Raw genomic sequence first — 23,036 nt, 5'->3', positions numbered from 1 at the left:
TACGTCTGTGTGCACGGATGCCCCTGTGATCAGGGATGTCGGATGCTGGTGGGGAGTGAGCAGGTGAGCATGCGTGTGAGTGTGTGTGTTGTGTGTCGGGCTTGTGCGAGGATGTGCACCCTGGTGCCTGAGTAAGCATGTGAGAAAGGGTGTATGTGATGCGGGGAGCGAGCCGGGTGCGCGTGTGCGCTGGTGACTGTCAGCGGCAGGTTCGGGGGGACGGGCGCGCGCACGCGGGGCGTGGGCTGGGGGCGCGTGGCCGGGGGGCGCGCGTGGGGGGCGCGCGGCGCGGGCCGGGGGCGGGGACACTGCGGCGGCGGCGGCGCGGACCCAGCGGGCCGCCTCCCGTGGCAGGCGCGGGGCGAGCGGGAGCCGCGCGGAGCCCGGGCCCATGGTGCGCCCGTGTCCGTCGGTCGGGCCGCGCGGGCGGCTCCGCGCGTGGCCCGGCGCTCGCGAGCTCGCCCCCTCGCTGCGGGCCCGGCCCGCCCGCTGCCGCCGCCTCCTCCCCCGGGGCGGCGCGGCGCCTGCGGGCGGCGGCGCGGAGGCCGGACCGGGCGGCGGCCCAAGCGGCGCGGGGGGCGCGGCGGCCAAGGCGGGCGACATGACGGACAACATCCCGCTGCAGCCGGTGCGCCAGAAGAAGCGGATGGACAGCAGGCCCCGCGCCGGGTGAGCGGGACCCGGGGCCGCCGTCCCCTTTGTCCGCGCGGCCGGAGCCGGCGCTCGGGCGGCCGGGCCGGGCCTGACGGGGTGGCGGCGCCAGGGGCCGCGGCCGGCCGGGGAGGCGGGCGGGGGCTCGGCGCCCCGGCCCCAGGCAGGCCCCGTCCCTCGGGGCCCGAGCGCCCGGTGGCCTCGCTTCCCGGCCCACCTCCCTTTGGAAACCCCGAGAAGCCGGGCCCGCCCGGCGCTGTTTACACGGGCGCGGAATTAGGAGCTGCCCTGCCTTTCCACCGTGTCATTGTTTCCTGATTATTCCTTGCTGGAATTATCATTGGGTTAAAACCGAACCGTGCGCGCGTGGAACAGCCCTCGCGAGCTGGGGTCTGTTCGGCTTAACTGGGGGGGGGGGGCAGGCGCGTTCTCCAGCGCAGACCGCCGCGGGGTCCCCCATCAGCGCCTCCCGGTGTCAGCCCCGAGGCGGCGCCTTCCCCTCCCGGCCCTGGGAGGACACAAACCAGCAGCTGCGGGAGGGAGGGAGGGGCTCCTCCGGGACGGCTGGAGCCCCGAGCCCCACACCCCGCGCTGAGAGAAGGAGATCCCGGTAGGGGTAGGGCTTGCCACCTGCTGTGCCTTTCCGGCCTGGCTCGACCCCGGGAAGGCCTGGACGTGGGTTCCCTTACTGGGAGACGGGACAGGTCCATACTTTGCACCCTGTTGTCTTCTTGTTCGGCGGATGGCAATGACCTGTTGAGGATTTTGAGGGGCTGTGACATCGCCTGCGACAGACTTAGGGTGAGAGGAGCTTGTTAAAATGCAGATTCTCTGGCCCCCTCCCATCCCCACCTTTTGGGGAACCTGGGAATGTGCATTTGCCCAGGCCGCTTAGGTGAGATTGTCGTCCCCTGAAGGCTGAGAAGGCAGCTGGGCGGGGCTGCGGCCTCTGAACCGCCGGTCCCATTAGCGCCCTGTCCCCTCAGAGCCACTTCCCTATGGCCACCCTTACTGCAGAGTCAGTTGCTTGATGCAGGGGGTGGGGAGGGTGAGCCCCTAGGGTGGCTTCGTCCGGTGTCCTTGGGGTTAAAAAAAAAAAAAAAGGAATGATGCCAACTGCCATTTTGTGGGATCTTTGTCCCCATCTGTCTTGAATCTCACGGAGGCCCCTTCGGTGTAGTACAGAGGAAACGAGCCCAGCGAGCTTAAGGAGGCTGGGAAGATGCTGCAAAATAGGGATGGAACTCAGGATCGTCTGACCCGAAGACAGTCCAAATCCCCTCCCTTCACTGTTGTGTTTTAATCCGACTTCTTAGGGATTAAAGAATGATGGACAGTTAACTCGAGCTATATGCCTGGAATAGTACTTGCATGTTAATATACATCTTCAGTAAATATTTTATTGAATTGATATGATCAGTGGGCTGTAAAGTCTAGTGATTAATTCTTGCCACAAACATCAAATGCCTGCTGTGTGCTGGGGCTGTGCCAGATGACTGGCGCCCAAAGATTAAGCAAGCCCTGCCCGACAGGTGCAGGCGTCTTTGCATTAGAATCACCTGGAAAGTTTAACCACTACCATCCCTGCCTCATTTTAGACCCTTGAAATAAACTGGGGTGGGATCTGGGTATCTATTTTCTCGAAGCTCTCTGGATGATTTGATATGCTGTCGTCGTTGAGAAACTCTGATTCAGTGAATGAGAGAAAAATGCAAATAATTATTTAAAAGTGATAATTACTGTTATCACTTTTGATGCAGACAATTAAAAAGATTTCTGATATTGGAGTGGAGGATAATACTCCCTTAGAATTTGCCACTTGGGAACTAATTTATTTCCTAAACAGTGATATGCATTCAGATTCAAATCATGTATTCCGAGAGGCCAGGTATTTGCATGTATGTTCTCGTATTTAGTCTGCAGTTTTAAGAGTAGCCACAGCAAGGTGGTAATCTTAGTGTTTAGAAACACTTTTGGAAGCAGAGTGATGGAGAGGGGAAGACATGAGTTAGGGAAGAACAAACCAGTATGTGGTGAGGCAGGCTCTCTGCTGGGCACAGAGATAAATGGCCCTGTTTTAATGCTCATAATGACTGAGTGAGTTTGGGGAGTTAATTTCCCCATTTTATAGACAAGGAAACTGTGATGCAGTGATGTTAAATAACTTGTTTGAGGTTATAGAGATAGTGTTGAGGGGGTGGGTTTGAACCTGATTCACTTAATGACTCTTACGTGTAAGATGGCTGGGGGATTTTGTGGTTAAACACCAAAAACAGGTGCTGTGAGTCCCCGGAAGACAAGAGTGCAGTTTGGTGCTGGGGTCATTCTGCATATGTTGTTCAGACGTGTAGTTTATTTGCTGAAGGAATCCAGGGGCCCCAAAGCTCGTTTCTCTTTTGAGAAAGTTACCACATTGTGATGTTGAGAAAACGATTGCAAAGGTTTCTTTAGGAAGCAAGGCATATGCTCCACATTACTGAGACCATTTTCTGTTGTGCTGTGCTTCCCTTCCATCTGAATGCAGTTCTCCTCTTCTCAGTGGAACACCAGAGAAGGGTCACTAGGAGCCAGGCTTCCAGAGGTGAGCTGGCTGCAAACTGGGGCTCCACCACTTACTAGCTGCCTGTGGGACTCTGGGAAAACTATGTTGCTTCTCTAGGTCTTATTTTTCATCTGTAAAGTGGGAATAACAGTAATTTTATATACTTCATGGGGTTATTTTGAGACTTAATCCATGTAAAATTTAGAGCTCTAAGCACTCAGTATGTTAGTGTATATATATATATACTGACACTAATGGTGACAATTAGGTCTTTGTGTGAGGCCTGCTTTTGGGGCTCTCCAGAATGCTCCTTTGAAGGTGGGAAATTTAAACATACTATGGATTTCTTTACTTTTTCCTGATCATAACTGGGAAAGGTGAACTGCATAAACTATTGCATCCTGGTGTGCCACTATAGAGATAGCAAGGAGCTCGGCCTCTGGCCGAACTGAGACTTTGCTTTTCTTAATAACAATTCTGGGTTTTGAGGCCAATTTGGACAAGGGTGCTTCGATTTTTTTTTTTTTAATGTATTTGGACCAGGAAGTTTTGCACATGAATGAGGTTGAGAAAGAACTATTTAGGTACATCTTCTACTTCAAGTTTTTCTTAAAAACAACTTTGTTGAGGTATCATAACATAAAATACATCCATTGTAAGTGCACAACTCATTGATTTTTTTTTTTTTTTTTTTTTTGGTGCACATATTTTATTTTATTTTATTTTATTTTATTTTTTTTAATAATTATTTTTTATTGAAGGGTAGTTGACACACAGTATTACATTACATGAGTTTCAAGTGTACAACACAGTGGTAGAACATTTATATACATAATTCTAGGTTCCAGCTATCACCCTACCAGGCTGTTACAATATCTTGACTATATTCCTTATGCTATACATTACATCCTGGTTACTAATTTATTTTACCATTGGAAGTCTGTCCTTTTTTTTTTTTTTTTTTTTTTTTTGTGAGGGCATCTCTCATATTTATTGATCAAATGGTTGTTAACGACAATAAAATTCTGTATAGAGGAGTCAATGCTCAATGCACAATCATTATTCCACCCCCACAACTCATTGATTTTTAAACAAATAAAGCAATAGAGTTTGTGCAACCATCCTCACAATTCAGTTTTTGAAAATTTATGTCAGTCCAAAAAGTGCTGTCATGCCTGTTTGTGGCTAATCCCACACACCACTGATCTACTTTCTGTTTCTATAAGTTTATTCTTTCTGGAAATTTCATGTAGATGGAATCATACTTTGTGTTGTCTGTGTGTCTGGCTTCTTTCAGCATAATGGTTTTGAAATTCATTTTTATTGTTTAATAGAATTCCATTATATACCACATTTTGTTTATTCACCAAGAAGGATATTTCAATTATTTACAGAATTTTTTGGCTATTATGAATAACCCTGCTAAGCACAATGTGGATGTATGCTTTCATTTCTCTTGTCTACTATGGGTTTTGAAACAGTTTGTCAGCAGTATCTTCCATGACAGAACTGTGGGTTCCCATGTCTTATCTTTGTCTATCTGACTGCTAAATGCTGTGGGTGCCTAAGATTTGGTCTTGGACCTCCTTACCTTTAGAACTGTGGGTTGAGATCATCCACACCCATGGCTTCAATGACCACCTTACTAGGGAATCAAGTCCTCTGTCTTCCTCTTGACTCCTTTCAGCCTGGCCAAATCCAGACCCACCATGAGCCTGGTCTTCCTTCCTGCGGTGTTCTCAAGCTCAGAGAATGGATGTGCCAATTCTTCAGTGGCAGAATTTTGAAACCCAGGCATCACCCTGCCTGCAGCCTTAACCCTTCTGTTGCTAATCCTTTACAAAGAGCTCCCATTTTCTCCCCCAGAGTTGCTCTGGAATCTGTCCACATGTCCCTCAATACTACCAGTTGTCATCATGATCTTCACCATCACTTACTTCCCCTCATCTGTGTTGCTGATTGTCTAGGGAGGCCTCCACCTTGCAGCCAGAACAGGTGTGGCCAACTGTTCTGATTATGAAAATGTCCTCCTCTGAGCTTCCTAGTGGCTTCCCATCTCTCTGAGGCCCTAAAATGTTCTGGTCCTGCCTGTCCAACATGGTAGTCACAGCCTCATGTGGCTACTTAAAGTCAGATTGAAAATAAAATAAAAAATTCCATTCCTCGATGGCACTAGCCATGTTTTAGTTCCTGATACCCACATGTGGCCAGTGCCTGCTGTCCTGGATGGTCAAGATACAAACATTTCCGCCATCATAGAAAGTTCTGTGGCCCCTGCGTCCGTCCATTTTCATCTTGACATCCTCCAGCCCCTTCCTTCTCTAGCCATGTGGCCTGCGCTCAGTGTTTTTTTCTTGAGCTCTCTTGACACAGGAACTTTGCACATGCTGATCTTTATCTGGAATGTCCTCTGCCTTCTTCATTAAGCCAAAGTTCATTCTTCCATTAAGCCTTACTGGGGTCTCATATCCTCAGGGGAGCTTTCCCTGATTTTCAGACTAGACATCAGATACCCCCTCTTGGAGCCTATCAGGGCACAGCTCTTTCTTGCACATTAGCAATTTGACACGTGTTTGTGTGATCATTTGGCTGGGAAGACCGTGGGGCCCTAGTTAGTGACAACTTAATCATTATCACACAGAACCTGGCACAGAGTAGGTGCCCACTACATCCTTGTTGAGAGAAAGAATGCCTGAAGCTGATCTCCAATTTACAAGGGAAGCAAAGCCCCTGCTCCTGGGAATGTGGGGAGAAGAACCATTTCTAGATGGTCCAGGCAGAAGTCTGTTGGATGTTCTCAAACTGCTGCTTTCTAATCTGCTCATCTCTCTGGCTCAGAGTTTTTCCCTGGTCAATGGAATCAGGTCTGCATGTCTTAACCATGATTTGAGAATGGGGACAGGGGTGGCTGAGGGGTTTGTGGTGAGTTCCAGGAGAAGGGAACCACAGGCAAAGAGAACACAAGACATCCTGAGGCTACTCTGTCTTCCTTTGTGTCTTTCCCTCCACCAAGGGGCATCAACTGAGGCAGTGTTTGGGCATGTGAGATGACTTTTCATCTTTAAATATAAGATTCAAATTCTAGTGAAGACTATTTTGGTGGGTGATTTATGTGAAAAATCTTGTATGTTATGAATGCAAGAAGTCAAGCACTTAATGCAGAAGCATCAAATAATATGAAATCTGGATTGTTTCAGAGGATACAGCATGTAGGGTAGGGTGGGCAGAATAGTGGTTCCCCACACTAATCCCCGGACCCGTTGAATATGTTATGTTTCATGGGGAACGGGACTTTGCAGATGGGATAAGTTGATGGTTTTGAGATGGAAAGGTGACCGTGGGTTATCCAGGTGGGTGCAGTATAATCCCAAGCATACTTGAAAGATGCAGGAGAGTGACTCTCAGAGTTGGAGAGATGGGAAGGTGGTATGCTGCTGGCTTGAAGATGGAGAAAGGGCCTGGGTAAAGGAATGTGTGTGGCCTCTAGAGACTGGGGAAGTCAAGGAAGCACATTCTTTCCTGGATCCTCCAGAAAGAACATAGCCCTGCTGACTCCTTGACTTCAGCCCCATGAGGCCCGCTCTGGACTCCTGCCCCCCAGAACTGTGAGAGCGGTGATTTGTCACAGCAGCAATGGCAAGCTAGTGCTGATGGGTGTAGCCTGTATCCCAGCAAGGCTGCTGGGGCCCAGACAGCCAGCACCTGCCTGGTGCATGCAGCAGAGGCATCTCAAGGCACACACTTGCATTTTGCATGAGGGTGCAGAATTTAAATAGATTCTTTCCCTGACTAGTGGGGAGAAGTAACACTTACTTAGCATCTGCAGTCTTTGGCCCCGAACCAGGGTTTTCTTACATCACCCAATGGCCCTTTGATGTCAGTGTTTCTTTCATCCTTGTTTACTGATAAGGAAACTGAGACCCAAAAGGGCCAAGCAATTAGTCCAGGCTGGCAATGAGTGGCAAAAACTAGCGAGTCTGACTCCCAATTCAGAGGACAGGAGGGTGCTGCTCAGAGAGGCGGGCTGGTAGCTGGAAGGCATTTGATCAGCTCTGTGCCCTCAGTGCATTTTTTTAATCGTTTGTTTTTCCCTCCAGTAACAATGCTGTTTTCTGCCAAGTGGCTGCAGGATAGAGAATTTTGGAGTGGCAGTTGTTTAAGGTATACTGCATGTTGAAAACTACTGGGAGAGTAAAGAATATTGTAGAGTATAACTTTAAATAAGCCAGGACCGGATGGGTTTGTTGATTTTGTGGTTAAGAGTTTGGGTTCCAGGGCCACACAGACTTAGGTTGATGTACCAGTTTTGCCACTGTAATGTTTGCATAACTCCAGGCCACTCTCTTTTCCCCTCTGTGCCTCTGTTTCCTCTTCTGTCACATGGGGATAGGAAGAGCATCTGTGTGCTTAGGTATAAGGGGTGCAGAGGAGCATATGAGTTACCAGGGTCCATCAATGTGGATTTCATCTTTTATGTGAACTGTGAAAAATAATGCACTTGGAAGGGAGTTCTTCATACACATACATTTATTCACTTGAAAGATCTGAACTTTATTGAAGCTGTCACTTCTAATGTGTGGAGGTGAAATACCCTTTCTCTTTTGTTACCATGTAGTGTTAGGTATATAGTATAGATGACTCTCATTATTCACATTGAGTTCTACAAAGTCCCCACTGTTACTGAATCAGCAAATACCGGACCATTGCTCCTAGGAGAAATACAGGGTTAGGTTCCTGTGAGCCTCTGGCCAGATGTTTTTATCTTCTGATCAATACAGAATCTTGTTTTAGGTATATTTCTGTTTAAAGACACTGCGTTTAATATCTATTGTTGATTCATTAATGTTAAACTCAGGACCAGCAGCACCACAACTCCTGCCTGAAGGAGGCGTATCTAACACATTTTCCCTGTAAGGCACCTTGCAGCCTTCTTACTCTTAGGAAGGCAGGGGCCATTTTCACTAGTGAAATCGCTAACAGAAGGCACACAGATGCAAACAACATGGTACTAGATAGATTATGGAAATGATGGTGTGTACGGTACGTGGGCTGAAGCAGGAATGCAGGACATCTTCGTGTTCCACCTCAGCTGGCGGTGCTGCGTGTACTGATTCAGACTTTTTGCCACTCTGCCCATGGCCATGCATGAGCAGAGGATGCTATGAGTACTGGTTTTGAAGTTGTACCTTATGAAGTTGTAGGTGAATTTGCAAATACAGAAACCATGAATAATGAGGCCCAATAGTATATAGAGGGTGCATGTATTTTCAGTGTCCTCTTTTTGACATAATGGAGGTAGTGTTGACAGGAAGGGGGAAGGTTATGCAGGCCATGCAATCCAGAGACCCAAGCCTTTCCCCTCTCCGGGATGGAGCGGAGAGTTGCATAAACAGCTCTCTGCTGCTTGGATGAGAACAGTCAGAACAAGCCTTGGCACAGGGCCATCGGGAAGTGCTGTCTGCGCTCTCTGCCAGCCAGTCCACCTGCACTTGTGCCATCCATTTCCTGTTACGGAGTGGGCCCTGCCCTGCATGGACCAGAACCAGACCAGGCGCTCCCTGCCGCTGCCAGGCACCAGGGGGATGTGGAGTTACAGACCCAGGTAGGGATGCTGAGGGGTAGAGGCATGGATCTGGGAGCCTGCTTGCTGGGCCTTCCCTGAGGAAGGCCAGTGAATGGAGGCTGTGCAGGCCAGTCCCAGGGAAAGACGGTGGCCGCCAGACCCTGACTTCAGTCACCCATACAGTGAGTTGGGAGGAGTGTCTTTGGACTTTTGACTGTTACTTCTCAGAACAGAACATTATTTAATATCTTTACCTAGATGCAAATAATGGAAGCCATCAGTAAGGGCTGGTTGCCTTTGGGGATGGTCATAACGTCCCTTCAGCTTCACTCATGGCAATGAGTGGACTTTGGTTTAACTTAGAAAAAGACTAGTGGTAACATTTTCATCGGTGATTTTTACTTACAAAGTTGCACTGGTGCTGATTCCTTAAGCTAATGTCTGTTTCCTTTCATTTATGTGGCTTTGAAAGATTGGTACAGGTATTTAGGTTGGTCTGTGGAAAAATGTTGCCAAAGATCCCTTTAGGTGCCTCATGGCCAGACATTGAAAGGTTAAAAATTATTTTTATGGTTCCTTCTGTGTGTGCCAAGTAATACTTATTTTCTCTTGGTAGTAGTGATAGGAAGTTGCCTTTCAGAATCTATTTGAGTAAAAAACCAAGAATTGAGTTAAAGGAAAGTGTGAAGTCGACAGTAGTTGATGAGGTTTGTAGCTGTGCCCCCAAGGCATGCCTGATAATTAGGGAGTGGCAATGCCATGCGAAAATGGTGATGTCAGTCTGAAAATATTATTGCTGCAAGGGGAAGAAGTGGGATAATCTGGTGGTGCTCATGGATTTTTAAAGTTTTTATTTTGCCAAGTTCTCAATGAAAAACATGATTTTTTCAAACAATGGTTAGTTTGCCAGGTTGATTGGGGGTCTTAGTGTTGTCTGTCTGATTGTCTGGGTGGCTTGGCGGCATCACAGACAGGACAGTCGGAAGGAGGGTTTGTGGAAAGGTTTCCTTTGGGAAATGGAAAGGCGCCTGATGCTGTGTTACCTCCTCCCGGTTAGGTCTCTGAGGCAGTGCTAAGTGTTAGGGAAGAGCCTGCTGTGCGCTCTCCCTGAGCAGAAGCAGCAGACCTGTGAACGGTGCTCTCTCCATAGAAGGGGGCCTGGCAGGATCTCCCACCTTCCACCGGGCCATCTGCTAGGACACAAGGTGAAGTCAGACTTGGCCAGGTTAGGCCTCAGGAATTGTTAACCTCCTACTGATCATTCTCTGTGGGGCTGTTCTGTCCACTGCAGGATGTGAAGTAGAACCCCTGGCGTCCGCCCACTGGATGCCAATAGCTCCCTCCCCAGTTAGGACAGCAAAGATCTCTCCAGGCAGTGCCAAGTTCCTCCTTGGAGGTGGGGTGGTGGGCAAGGCACGCCTGTTAGCAACCACTGGGTAGTGGAATGAGTATTCACCGAGTGGCCAGATCCCTTCCTTATTGCCCTTGGAAGGGGCCTTGTCCTGTCTTAAACACACACACACACACACACACACACACACACACACACACACACACACACACACACACACACACACACACACAACCTGTTGGGCAAGAAATTCAGGTTTGTACTATTGTTCTTAACATGAGCTCAGCTTGCTGAGTTAGTAACTGAGGAAGCCCTGAACTGTTGGAAGAGAACATTTGGATAGTGTTACTGGCTGAAATGTATGCCTCCCCAAATTTGTAGGTTGAAGTCCTAATGCCCCAGCTCCTCAGAATGTGACTGTATTTGGAGATGAGGCCTTTCAAAAGATGGTTAAGATGTGTACAGAAAAGTACACACATCATAAATGCATAGTTCCATGAATTTTCATAAAGTGAGCACATCTTAACCAGCAGCAGATAAAGAAACAGGCTCCTTACCACGGAAGCCTTCTCGTGCTCCCTCCTGTGTGAGCCCACCTTACCCTATCTCCTGGCTTCTTACAGCAGAGACTGACTTTACCTGTTATTCAACTTTGTGTAAATGTAGTCATGTAGCACGTGAATTATTAATTCATTCATCCCTATCGCCATGTGCAGCCATTGGATAAATATATCCTGATCTTTCCCTTCTCCCCTTGGTGGACATTCGGTCCGTTTCCCAGCTGGTCTTTCACGGATATTGAGAGCATTCTTGAACACGTCTTTTAGTGCACGTGCTATGTGACTGCTGGGCCCTAGAGCATATCTGTGTGTAACTTTAGTAGAAAATGATGGTTTATACATCAGGGAGTGTTCCTGTTGTCCACGTCCTCCCCCGTACTTGGTATTATGAGTCTCCTTTCATCGGGAGTGTAGGAGTGTCACAAGAAATTTGCTTTTTATAATTTACTTGAGAGAGGCTTCCTTTTCTTGATTTGAGCTTAAGTTTTAGACATATAGGTTAGCCAAGTCGTGGTAACCCTGAACCTAAACTTGGCAAAATGGTCACATCACAAGGGACCTTTCCTCTCTCACCAAGCACCCTAAAGTAGTACATTATAAGGGAAATAGCAAAAAAAGCCTAAAATTTATTTTCTTTTAATTATAAAATGAATACATATGTATTAAAGAAAAATTGTGGAACAGAGAAGACTGATGAATGGAACTGGTGTTAACTTCCCCTTCAAAGACCAATGCAATTGATGGGGCCAACATTTTAGCTAGTATGTGCTGTTTCCTTCTTGACTTGTTTCTGTAAGTACATTGTTTTATAAATTATAACCATGTAGCACATGTGTTTTTATTTCCTACATTTTTCACTTAGTGTTTTAATATAAGCCCTCTTCTGTATCATGAGGTACTTTGTAAATGACATTTTAAATGGCAACATAATACTTCTTTGAGTAGACACCAGGAATTCACATAACCAATGCTCTAGTTTTCACACACTGACTCCTCTCTTTTATTTCCACTCCTTAAATAATGTTTTCATTCTGAACTCTAGCCCTCCAAAGCAGAGTTACTCCAGAAAACACATAGTGGGAAAGCTAAGGTAGGCACAGACTCCCTGACCCAAGAAGTCACTCCTCTGGGATGGGATGAGCTCAATCTGCAAAGTCACACTCACGAAACAGTGAGGCTTAGTGCCTGCAGAAAACCAGAATCGTAGCTGTGGTTTTGGACATTTCAGAGGATTGCCATTCATTCACTCCATAGGTATTTGCTGAGCACCTCCTCTGCCCCAGCACAGTTGTACTGTTGGGGGTGTAGCAGTAAGACAGGGAGATATAAATCCCTGCCAGCATGGAGCTTTACATCTAGTGATGCATTATAGGTGTTCTCATAGGAATTTTAGCTGGTGGTTTCTTAGATGCCAGGACCACCATCCTAGGTAGGTTAAGAGGATCATCTCGTGACATCAACGCATAGGCCCACATCAGGTTCTGTTTTCACTCCATTTTCCAGGAAGCTGAGGCTTAGCGTGATTAAGGAACTAGCCCAGGGTCACATAGCGCCACTGCGTCTTGTCTCACAAGTCTCAACTCAGCTGTCTCTTCTCCAGAGAGTTTTTTTTCAGACCGCTCACTCTGAAGGAGCTGACTGCCGCCCAGCACGCTATTCTTGTTTATTTTTCTCTGCTTGTTTTCTATTACCACCCTGTCCGCCTGCAAAATAAAAGACTCCGTGAAAGCAGTGCTTTCATTTGTCTTGTTTGCTCATCCCAGTGCGTAGCACATAGTAGGAGCTCAAAAAATATTTTCAGACTGAATGAGTGAAGGCTCGGAGCTGCAGGTCTGCCATTTCCTGCGCATTAGTTTTATTTCGAAAGGTTAATAATCTCACTGGATTTTGCAGTCCTAATTCATCCATGGTGGTAGTGGTGTGTGGACCACACAGTAGGCTCTCAGTGAAGGTGAAGGTGTGTGCTGAGGATTGGAGCAGGAGGAAAAACAGTGAAACCCCTTTCTGCACAGAAAAAAAAAAGGAACCCAGGCCTTTCCACCCCAACCCCCCACCACCAAAATGAAACACTAGTGTTTTGAAGTCCCGTGCAGGGCCCCAGGTAAAGCTTATCTTCTGCTTCAGTTTTCCCTCCCACTTCATCACTTGGATCTTGCCCTGCCTAGTATGTGTCTCTGCCTTATTCTTTTTATTGCTGACAGGTTCACTGTATAGGGAGAGAGCATCCCTGTGATGGGCTTTTGGTCATCTCCAGGGTTTAGTTCTCTGTTGCTACAGTGATCATTCTTGTGCACTTCCCATTGCTCACCAGTATCAGAACTTGCGTAGGATGTGTTCCTCCAGGATTTGCTAGGTCAGAGCTCTGAGCTTTCCATTTAAAGAAAGTTTGACACATTGACTTGGCTTCTTTCATTGATACAGTCCCATTTCTCCTCTAGCCAGTAGCATTCCTGTGGCCAAAGACACCTTCAGAATTTAGTGAACTAGCTGCCATCTTTGCATTCTTTCTGACTTCAGATTTTGCATTCTCCTAGTTAAAAAAAAAGGCAGCTCTAGTCACTTGTATGTTTCTAGAGCAAAGAGCTAAATTTTCTCTCTCTTTTTGTTTTGATGTCATTAATATACAATTACTTGAACAATGTTATGGTTCCTAGGCTCCCCCTATTATCAAGTCCCCCCCACGTACTGCATTACAGTCACTGTCCATCAGCCCAGTAAGATGCTATAGAATCATTACTTGTCTTCTCTGTATATACTGCCTTCCCCGTGTCCCCCCCCACATTATACATGCTAATCGTAATGTCCCCTTTTCCCCCTTCTCCCTCCCTTCCCACCCATCCTCCCCAGTCCCTTTCCCTTTGGTAACTGTTAGTCCATTCTTGGATTCTGTGATTCTGCTGCTGTTTTGTTCCTTCAGTTTTCCTTTGTTCTTATACTCCACAGATGAGTGAAATCATTTGATACTTGTCTTTCTCCGCCTGGCTTATTTCACTGAGCATAATACCCTCTAGCTCCATCCATGTTGTTGCAAATGGTAGGATTTGTTTTCTTCTTATGGCTGAATAATATTCCATTGTGTATATGTACCACATCTTTTTTATCCACTCATCTACTGATTACAGTTCCTCTTGATACCTTCCCTTCCACTCCTTCCAGCCCCCTTTTCGTCTCCCCACTAGGCATCTGTGCTTAACATTTGGGCTCCATCCTTCTAGACCTGCTGTCCAATGTGGTAGGCACTACTTGTGGCTATTTAAATTAATGGAATACAATTCAAATTCCACATTTCATGCACTCAACAGCCACATGTGGCTGGTGGCTGCTGGGTTTGGCAGTGTAGACATAGAAGAACATGTCTATTTTCACAGAAATGTGCTGGGCAGAGCTGCTCTAGATCAGGGTTCTCAAACCCAGGACTGCTTAGATCTGGGGCTGGATAATCTCTGTGTGGGGCTGTGCCCCTGGGCTGTAGGGTGTTCAGCAGCATCCTTGGCACCTGTAGATGTAGCAACCAAACATCTCTGCAGATATGGCCAGGTGTTCCCAGAGCGTGAGGTGGGGGTACGTGCAAATCCCCGCCTCCCCCTCCCCCATTCCCCCAGTTCTTTCTGTATCTTCCCAGTGTCAACATTGAGACTACAGTTTTCCTGGACTCTGGCTCCAGGAAAGGTTGGTGTGTCATGCAGGCAGCTCGGCAAATATTTACCGAGTGCCTGCGGATCGCCATGGCACTCAGCGCAGAGGGATCGTTTCTGTGGAGGCCAGCTCCTGGGTACAGTAGTTACCTTTTCCGGAAACGTTGTTCCCTTGGCACCTCCCCCTGTAACATTGCTTTTCCCTTGCATTTCAGCCGGATTGTGTTTCACTGCTGCACATCTGGCCAGCACACTAGTGGCCATCAAACGTTTTATTTTAGAGTCAAATCATAAGAAAATTTGATTTGTTTAAATGGTCTAAGCTGGAATCAGGTAAAACTAAATTACTTCTAGCCTCACATCTTTTAACCTAGTTGAACAGCTTTTGCAGTCAATGGGTGAGAAAATTGTTTCATATTTTCTTTTTTACCTGGAAAAATAAGAGTGATATGTACTATTAATTGAACGCCTGTTATGTGCTAGGTATTTTCCTGTGCCCTTTATGTAGGGAATTCTTAATCCTCACAGTAATTCAGCAACGCGGGTCTTTTTGTTGTCATTTTACAGGTAGGAAAAGTGGAGGTCACAGAAAATGGGTAGCCCAAAGGCACCCAGTCAGCTTGGAGCAGGGCTGGGATTTGCACCCAGGTCCTCTGGCTGAAAAGCCAGTGTTTCTCACGCTAGCCCACGTGATCCTGCTGTTTTGAAACTGTGTCTCTCGTCTGTTATTTCTTCTTTAGCCTCTCCATTAATTTCTCACTCTTAAGGGATTCTGTCCCTAGCACATCTCCCCAGCCCCTCTAGGAGTGGGATAAGAGTTACTTTGTCATGGCAAGTGACAGACAGCTCAGCTCGGTGTGAGGAAACAGCAGCAGTCCATGGCAGCTGCCGCAGCACGGCTCCAGGCTTCCCCCACTGGGACCTCTGGGGGGATGAAGTCCACCCCCTACACAGACAGGCTGTGGCGGCAGCCGTTAGGGGAAAGAGAGTCACTGGTATTAAATCCAGAGAGGAGCCTGGCTGCCATCTCTTCTGTTTGGACAGATGGGGGGTTGGAACTTGGTCACTTGTAAATTTGCCATCAAGGTTTCTACTATGAACAAGTGGTTCCCAAAATATGGGCAGGCAGTGGCTCTGGGTGTCGCAGTGATGGCTTCTGAGTAGTTCATGGACAGAAACTAAATCAATGACACTGAGACATGTAGCAGGATACTTACTTACTTTTTCAATTTTACTTCAATATTGTCAATTTAGAGTCAATTTTTTAACAGCAGACCCTTGCTCGTGTCTCTGTAATAAAGAAAGGAGCGGCGAGCAGGCAGCAAGCTTTAGGCTCAGAGCCACTGCGCCCAGGAAGAATTTAGTGACATTATTTGCTTTTTCTTGTCTTGATTTTGATGTTTACCTTCTATTTGTGGCAAGTAATACCGATTTCCCCTTTCTGATAGTGGTATGAAGTAATCTTTTAAAATAAATTTATGTAAATACAGTCTAGGGCAGGAGTTCTCAACCTGGGCTCTACTGGCATTTGGGGCTGACCTGGCCCCCGGCCTCAGTCTGGATGCCAGTAACCGCCCCCCTCTCCTGCTGTACAACAACCAAAAGGGTCTCCAGATGCTGCTGCAGAGACTCTCCAGGGTGGGGGTGGGAGGTTGATCCTAGTTGAGCACCACTGATTAAAGGTAAGCAGATCAAGCTCAGATCATGAAGTTAGAAAGTAGAGGTAGTCGGGGATCGTAGAAATTCTGTGTGTATATGAAAATGGCTGAAGTCTGGGGACGGCTGAGGCACGTTTCCTTCAGTTGTGAGGTCCACTCACTGGTATTCATGTGTGTGTCTTTCAGCACCGATGTTGGATGAAGAGTGAAGTGAAGGGCATAGCTTGAAAGGGATCTTCTCCAGCCATGCTGTCTGCTAGGACTTCCTGCCATGCTGGAATGTTCTGAATCTGCACAGTTCTGTCCATAGCTGCTGGGCATGTGTGGCTGTGGAGCACTCAGAAGGTGGCTAGTGGAAATGGGGAACTAAATCAGTATAAACATAAATAGCTACATGTGGTAGGAGCTACGCTGTTGGACAGCACAGCTCTAAAGAAGTCAGAGCAGAGAGGTCAGGATGACAGGACGCAGGCTTTAAGGTGTGGATTGCATCCTTTAAAGGCTTAGAATAGAAGACACATCAAACTGACAGGAATGTCTTTACGGACAGTCCAGCCATGTGGTAGACAGAAATATCAGATGGGAGATTTGGGGCAGCAGCTAACAGATACCAAGCCAGAACTGGCTTGAGCAAAACCAAAATAAAACCAATTTGGGCAAGTCACTGAGATCTCTGTGCCCAGTTTGTCCACTGTGGAAATGAGGATGATGCTAGTATAATATCCCATGTAGGATTGTTGTGAACATTAAATGAAATGATGCATTTCTTTGTAGAGTGCGTCTCTGTATCCGTAACATTATGGGAATCAGTACCTTTCCCATCACCCTCTCCTGGCACACCCTGGTCTGGACTGCTGCCTTTGCTTATCTGGATGGCAACAAGCTTCCTGAAAGATCCCGTGTTTCTACTTTTTTTGTTAATATTCAACTTCATTAAGATATAGTTCACATACCCTACAATTCACCTGAAGTGTACAATTCAGCAGTTTTTAGTATATCACAGAGTCGTGCATCGTCACACAGTCAGCGCTGGAACATTTCTTCACCCCAGAATGAGACCTCACACCTGTCAGCTGCTTCTGCTCTTGCCCACGGCTGTGTCTTCCCTGCCCAGCAGCCAGAGACTCCTTTTAACAGTGTACATCAGAGCCTGCCACCCTCTGCTTATAGCCCCCCAGTAGCCCTTCAGGGGGCCCCTCTGTGCTTGGAGTTCAATCCATACTCCTTGCCTGGGTGCCAAGGTCCCGTGTCATCTGCCCCGTGCCTCCTGCCGTGATTGTGCATTCCGGCCGCACTGATCTTTCTGTGCAAACACGGGCCAGGCTGCTGCCCACCTCCAGATCCCTGCCATTGCAGTTCATCTGCCTGGATTGCATTTGTTTGCATGGTTGCATGGCTGTTCCTTTTTGTCCCTCTGCTCGATGTCACCCCAGCCTCTCTGACCACCCAATCTCCTGGAGCTACACCCCTCCTGCCCTCCTTTTGCCTCTGCCTTATTTTATTTTGGGTGGTTGTTACCATCTGTTTCCCTTCCCTAGAGTATAAACAATAGGCAGAGGACCCTGTCTTGTTCACTACTGAATGTGAGGCCCAGCACCTGTGAGTGGCAGGACGTGCTAGGTGAATGAATGCATGACCTAAAAACCAGCAATTACTCGTCTTATTATTATTTTTAAGTGTTCAGTAAGTACAGTTGACCCACAAGTCAAGTCAGTGGTGTATTGAAAGTGTGGAAGTTATATCCAGTGCAGGTAGAAAGTGAATACATGAGTTGACAATCAACTTGGGGCTAATTTCACTGGGCTCAGGTGACACCAAGTCCTTATTTTATCCTGTGCCAAACACCCGGATTTTGCGGTGAGATCATGCAGAAGGAGAAGGCCAGGATCCCGTTCCAATGCTGGTCTCCTCAGGACCTGGAATAGTGCTTCCTCTGTCCTAAAGGGAAGCAGTGATCTCAGCTTGTAGGGGAGGTGTTCTGCGTTGGCAAGGTTGTCCACACGCTTGTCCACACGCGTGTTCTCCTGCTTTCATGTAAAGAACAGCATCCTGGACGCCTCCTTCAGCCCCTTGCTCTTCTGCTTAGCACATCTTGCAAACGCTCTTCAGGGTACACAGTTCTACTGCATTCCTTAAAGACTGTGAATCCTATTTTGTGGGTGCCCCTTGTTCATTGACCAGCCCCCCTTGGATGGCGGTTAGGTTTGTTTCCAGCCCCCTGCTGCCTCAGCACCTGCTGTGCTGGCTGTCCTGCCACTTTGCGCACACGTACACGTCACAGGTTAGGTAACGAATAACTTTATCTGATAGCTTGCTGGGTGGAAACTTTTGTTAAAACAGACAAAACTCATAGAAGCGCTCAATATGACAGTATGTGGTTTCTCTTAATTTCATTCTTCAGCTTTCACTAGAAACATACAACTGTGGGATCCATCATTGCGGGTTTATTGTAGGATGGGGAGAGAATCTCTGGCTCCCAGGGGAGTCAGTCATGACCATCAGGACGGCTTCTGCAAATAGAGGGTGTGCTTCCTGTCAAGGGAACTCTCCCTGCACCGTCCCAGCTTCTTGTATTCATTCAACACTTGGTGTCCCCCGATGGCCAGCATGGGTGATTTGCACACAGGAACAGGAATGGGGGTGGCATTCTGGAGGCCTTTGTGTGTGTCACTGGCCTTGGGACAACTTAGAATGGGGCCAGCAAGGCTGAGTTACTAGAAGTGAAACCTGTCCTTACCGGAGCCACACTCCGCCCTCAGCACCAGTTTACTGGAATGAGGATGCTATTTTTAAGAAAGAGCATTGTGTTTCATCATGGAAATTTTGAGCTTGAGCGTCTGAGTAGGCAGCTTGCTGCCTTGCTGATCTTTCGAGTTCTGATGCCCAGGGACTGTGTTAGCTTAGCTCTGTGCCCCTGGGCTCCACCAGAGTGTGCCTCGTCTGTAGGAGGAGGAGGACGAGGGAGGTCTGCCGTGGACAAGTAATCATGTAAGTCCTAACCGGCTGGTCGGTTTCACGTCAGCTGGCAACGTCCCGAGGGGCTGGCAGGGCTGGGATTTCTGCCTCCCAGCCTGTGTGCCGGGGCAGGGAGGTGAGCAATTCAGCGTGGGGTGTTTCCATCGCAGTGCTTGCAAGGGCTTGTAATTCTCGGAATGCCTTGTTTATGGGCCTTCCTGAAGGACAAGCTTCCTGTTTGGGGTGTTCTCAGTGGCTTTTTTTCTTTTTTTACTAGGGCCATCCAGATTCCCAGGTGTTCCCTTGTCTTGTGCACAGGGGACCTGGGAGCAGGCGTGCCTAACGAGCTGCCCTCTCGGGGCAGCCAGCACAGCACTTGGGGGCAGTAGGCCTGCAGCTGTATGCATACTGGCCCATCTCCAGGTTATGCTGGGCTCTGAGTCACCGGCTTCCTGGCCTGCTCCTCCAGTGTGTTGCTAAAAATGAGATGTGGGTGTGGAGAAAAGTATCTTTACCTTCTCCTTTATATAGTAATCTTGGGGTAACCAGCAACCTTGACAGCATAGGCTGGCAGAAAGACTAGGGTTTAGGATAAATGGACGTGGTTCAAGGCCAGGCTCGGCTGTTGCTCACGTCTTGGCAAACGTGGGTGCTTTATTTAACTCTCCTGAACTTCCCTCTCTTGTTTGTAAGATGTAAAAGTAATAACAGTACTTATATATATTTACCTTTCCAACCTAAATCTTACTGTTTTAAAAGCAAATCCTCTTGTTTTGAAATAAATAATTTGGGCTTTGTGAACAAAGCATCTTTCACTTGGCCCACAGCTCAGAAGCCTCAGCTTTGTTTCCTCGTCTCTTTGAGGGAAATGCCCCATTTGTGGCTGTGGTCCTGACCCAGTGAAGATGCTTTAGAGAAAAACGACCTGAGAAGAATGGACAGGTGTGGGCGTGGCCTTGATGGTGTGGGCGTGTCTTTCCCGCAGGTGCTGCGAGTGGCTGAGATGCTGTGGCAGAGGGGAGCCCAGGCCCCGCACAGTCTGGCTGGGGCACCCCGAGAAGAGGGACCAGAGGTACCCTCGAAATGTCATCAACAATCAGAAGTATAACTTGTTTACCTTTCTTCCTGGGGTATGTATGGGCAGGGACCACACCCCTGTTTTTCTTCCCACAGCAAACGGTTGCAGTGGTACCAGCCTTAGAAGACTTGGGACCCCTCAACCGAGCATGCGTGGCTTTCCCACGCCTCCTGGGCCCCTGGCCGTCCATCTTCCCTGGTCCTGACTATCTGAGGGGGCTGCCTTCTGTCTACAGGGCTGAGGGACTCCACCTGATCCATTAGAATAATTTCACATTTATTTGGTATATTGGGCCTAAGAGTGAAAAAGATATTTTGAGGACCTAGCATTATAATCAAAACACCAAAAAAAAAAAAAAGTCAGTAGTGCTTACATTTTTGCCCCTATCATCAGGAAACACATGTTCAGTATAGGAGAGTTAGGGGATAAAAGTGTAGAGACATTTTTAAAAAGAAAAATTTCAACCCTGCCATCCAGAGAAAGGATGCCTATTGACGTTTTTGCTAATGAGTGTTTCTGTTCTGCTTAGTCTTTGTGGCCCATTAACATATACAAACCCATGGGCATGGAGTCCACAAAGCTTTCCCTCAACACTTGCACAAATACCTGTTTGCATCCCCATGTGGCCTCCAAATGCACAGTGATTGACTTGAGATGCCAACAGCAGCAATCAGTTCCGATGCCAGGAGGAAAAGAAATGCCTGTGTTGGATTTAGTGAGAGAATACAGAAATACGAGTACACTGGACTAGCCTAAGGTTAACTTGAATGGTTTTTTTTAAAAATAAAAGTATTGATACACAATCTTCTGTTGGTTTCAGATATGTGACACAGTGATTAAACAGTTACTCATGTTATTAAATCCTCACCCCTTCTAATGTCACTATTTATCAACATAGCAACATGTTACAAAATCACTAACTGTATTCTCTGTGCTGTATTACTACCCCCATGACGAACCTATGTTGTCATTGTGAATTACTGTGCCCCTTTATTCCCTCCCCGTCCCCCACCCCCTTAGTAACCACTAGTCCCTTCTTGGTGTCTGAGTCTACTGCTATTTTGTTCTGTTTTACTTTGTTTTTATACTCCGCAAATAAGTGAAATCATTTGTATTTGTCTTTCTCTGCCTGACTTACTTCACTGAGCATCATACCCTCTAGATCCATCCATGTTGTTGCAACTTAAATGGTTTTTTTAAGAGTGATTTTGACTACATTCATTGCTAGCTACCTCAACCCCTCACCCCACTCCCCAAATTTTAGTATCTTCAATGAAGGAAAAGCTTATTTCTCATTCATAGAGATTGTAATGCAGATGAGGCCACTCTCCTCCATGTCATAGCTATGCCATCTGGCATACAAGGCCACCAGTGTCTCCAGGACTGGGCAGGAAGGAGGTGGCTGAGCAGTGGCTCTTCACTGCCCTAGCCTGGGAGAAGCATGTCATTTCTGCTCACTGCCTGGTGGCCAGGAGAGAGGTGAGTCTCATTCCCAGGGTACATGTGAGCAGTCCAAATGCTGCTAGAACCTACCTGCCACCAGGATGGGATTCTACTATGTTTATTTTATGGTGTTGAGATGATATTCTAGAGATGACAATTTATCTTGCTTTTTTGAACAATTTTATAGTATAAGCATTTTCTGTTAACGTTTTGAGTGGCCTGCCTGTACACAAAAAAGATTAAGAAATAAAATGGGATGCAGTTGAAGCCCCCACTTGCCCTCCTCACTCCAGAAGAACCCACGATCTTGAATTTGGTGTTTCCATATGTATCATTATTTACTTTTACAAATTATGTTTCCATTACCCCTATGTATTTTCCTAAACAGTCTCATGTTTTAATCTCATGACAAAGGTCACATGTCAGTTGTGTTCTTCTGTAGGAATGGTTTTTAAATATTGTTTAGCTCCAGTAATGCTACCCAGCCTCACTGGACAAGCTTTGAGTGTCATCTCTCTCTTTGTTGTAGGTGCTGTTTAACCAGTTCAAATACTTTTTCAACCTCTATTTCCTGCTACTCGCCTGCTCCCAGTTTGTTCCTGAAATGAGGCTTGGAGCGCTCTATACCTACTGGGTTCCCCTGGTGAGTGTAATCAGCATTGCTTGTTTTGGGACCACCAAAATCATGCAGTTTGGGAACAGAAAGTTCTTTGTTTCTCTTACCCAAGCATCTGGAAAGGCATAATGACCTTTTAAGGGACAGGATGCCCTCAAGCCAGCACATCGTGGGAGTCTCTGAGATTTTAATGTCGAAGCTCCATTTCATACACAACAGGATAAAACCGTCATAGAACTTCTGCTGTTCATTCATTCTGTCATAAGTTGTTCAGTCATTTCTTAAGCAAGTATGTACTGTATCCTTGTGTGTCACCCGGTTTCAGACTCTGGGGACACATTGGCAAATGAGAAAGACAAAACCTGTGTCTTTGTGGATTGTGCTATTTGACTTGTTTTCTGAGATCACATTTTCTGTTTACTGAATGTGGAGTATTTCAGCATGAGGGGTGGATTAAAGTAACAGATTCTGTGCTTTTGTGTATCTGAAGTGTAACAGCTGCCCAGCATGCCTCTCCGTTCCCTCTCTTGCCTCCTTTTCTTTCCCCTTCCCTTTGGCAGATGGTTGCAGGGCATATGCTGTGTGCCAGGCACTGTGCTGGGTGCTGGGGATGCTGTAGTGCATAAAACAGATGAAAAATTCACGCCCATAGGGTTGATTGTCAGGGGGGCTAGACGACAAGCAGATTAATGAAATCATTTCAAATTGTGAGAAATGCTGTGAAGGTAATAGAATAAGGTCTCAGGGTAGATGGGGCATTCCAGGTACATTTAGTATTTGTTGAGTGGGTGAAAGTGGTGGGTGGGAGATGTGTAAGGGCAACTGTAGCCAGAGTGGCCATGAAAGGCCTCTAAGAGGAGGTGGTGGGGAGAAGGGCACCGAGGTACAGACTGCAGTGATGCAAAGGTCCTGTGGTAGGCATGTGCTTAGAGCATGTGAAGAACAGACAAGAGCCCAGCATGACTGGGGTGTGGAGCGGGGGGA

At 47.2% G+C, this 23,036-nt stretch overlaps 1 protein-coding gene and 1 long non-coding RNA gene across 6 annotated transcripts in view; both read left to right on the top strand.

The window, feature by feature from the left end:
- Window positions 1–326: 326 nt before the first annotated feature.
- Window positions 327–23,036, top strand: part of ATP9A (ATPase phospholipid transporting 9A (putative)) — a 121,999-nt gene continuing 99,289 nt past the window's right edge. For 2 of the 5 annotated variants that reach the window (XM_057503090.1, XM_036901953.2), the window contains exons 1-3: window positions 328–669; window positions 19,901–20,045; window positions 21,966–22,079. In XM_057503090.1, the coding sequence (XP_057359073.1) occupies window positions 392–669; window positions 19,901–20,045; window positions 21,966–22,079 (537 nt within the window). In that variant the 5' untranslated portion in view covers window positions 328–391. Of the gene's footprint in view, window positions 670–8,597; window positions 8,796–18,770; window positions 18,949–19,900; window positions 20,046–21,965; window positions 22,080–23,036 lie in introns of those variants that run through there. The other 3 variants (XM_057503092.1, XM_057503091.1, XM_057503093.1) reach the window with 3 other exon arrangements.
- LOC118920691 (uncharacterized) lies at window positions 677–2,070 on the top strand. Its single transcript, XR_005028019.2, has 2 exons — window positions 677–1,452; window positions 1,837–2,070. It is a non-coding gene; the product is annotated as an uncharacterized LOC118920691 (long non-coding RNA).

The sequence above is a fragment of the Manis pentadactyla genome, chromosome 5 (genome assembly GCF_030020395.1).
Source record: "Manis pentadactyla isolate mManPen7 chromosome 5, mManPen7.hap1, whole genome shotgun sequence".
In the NCBI taxonomy this organism is placed as follows: domain Eukaryota; kingdom Metazoa; phylum Chordata; class Mammalia; order Pholidota; family Manidae; genus Manis; species Manis pentadactyla.
This window is presented reverse-complemented; position numbering and strand designations above follow the sequence as displayed.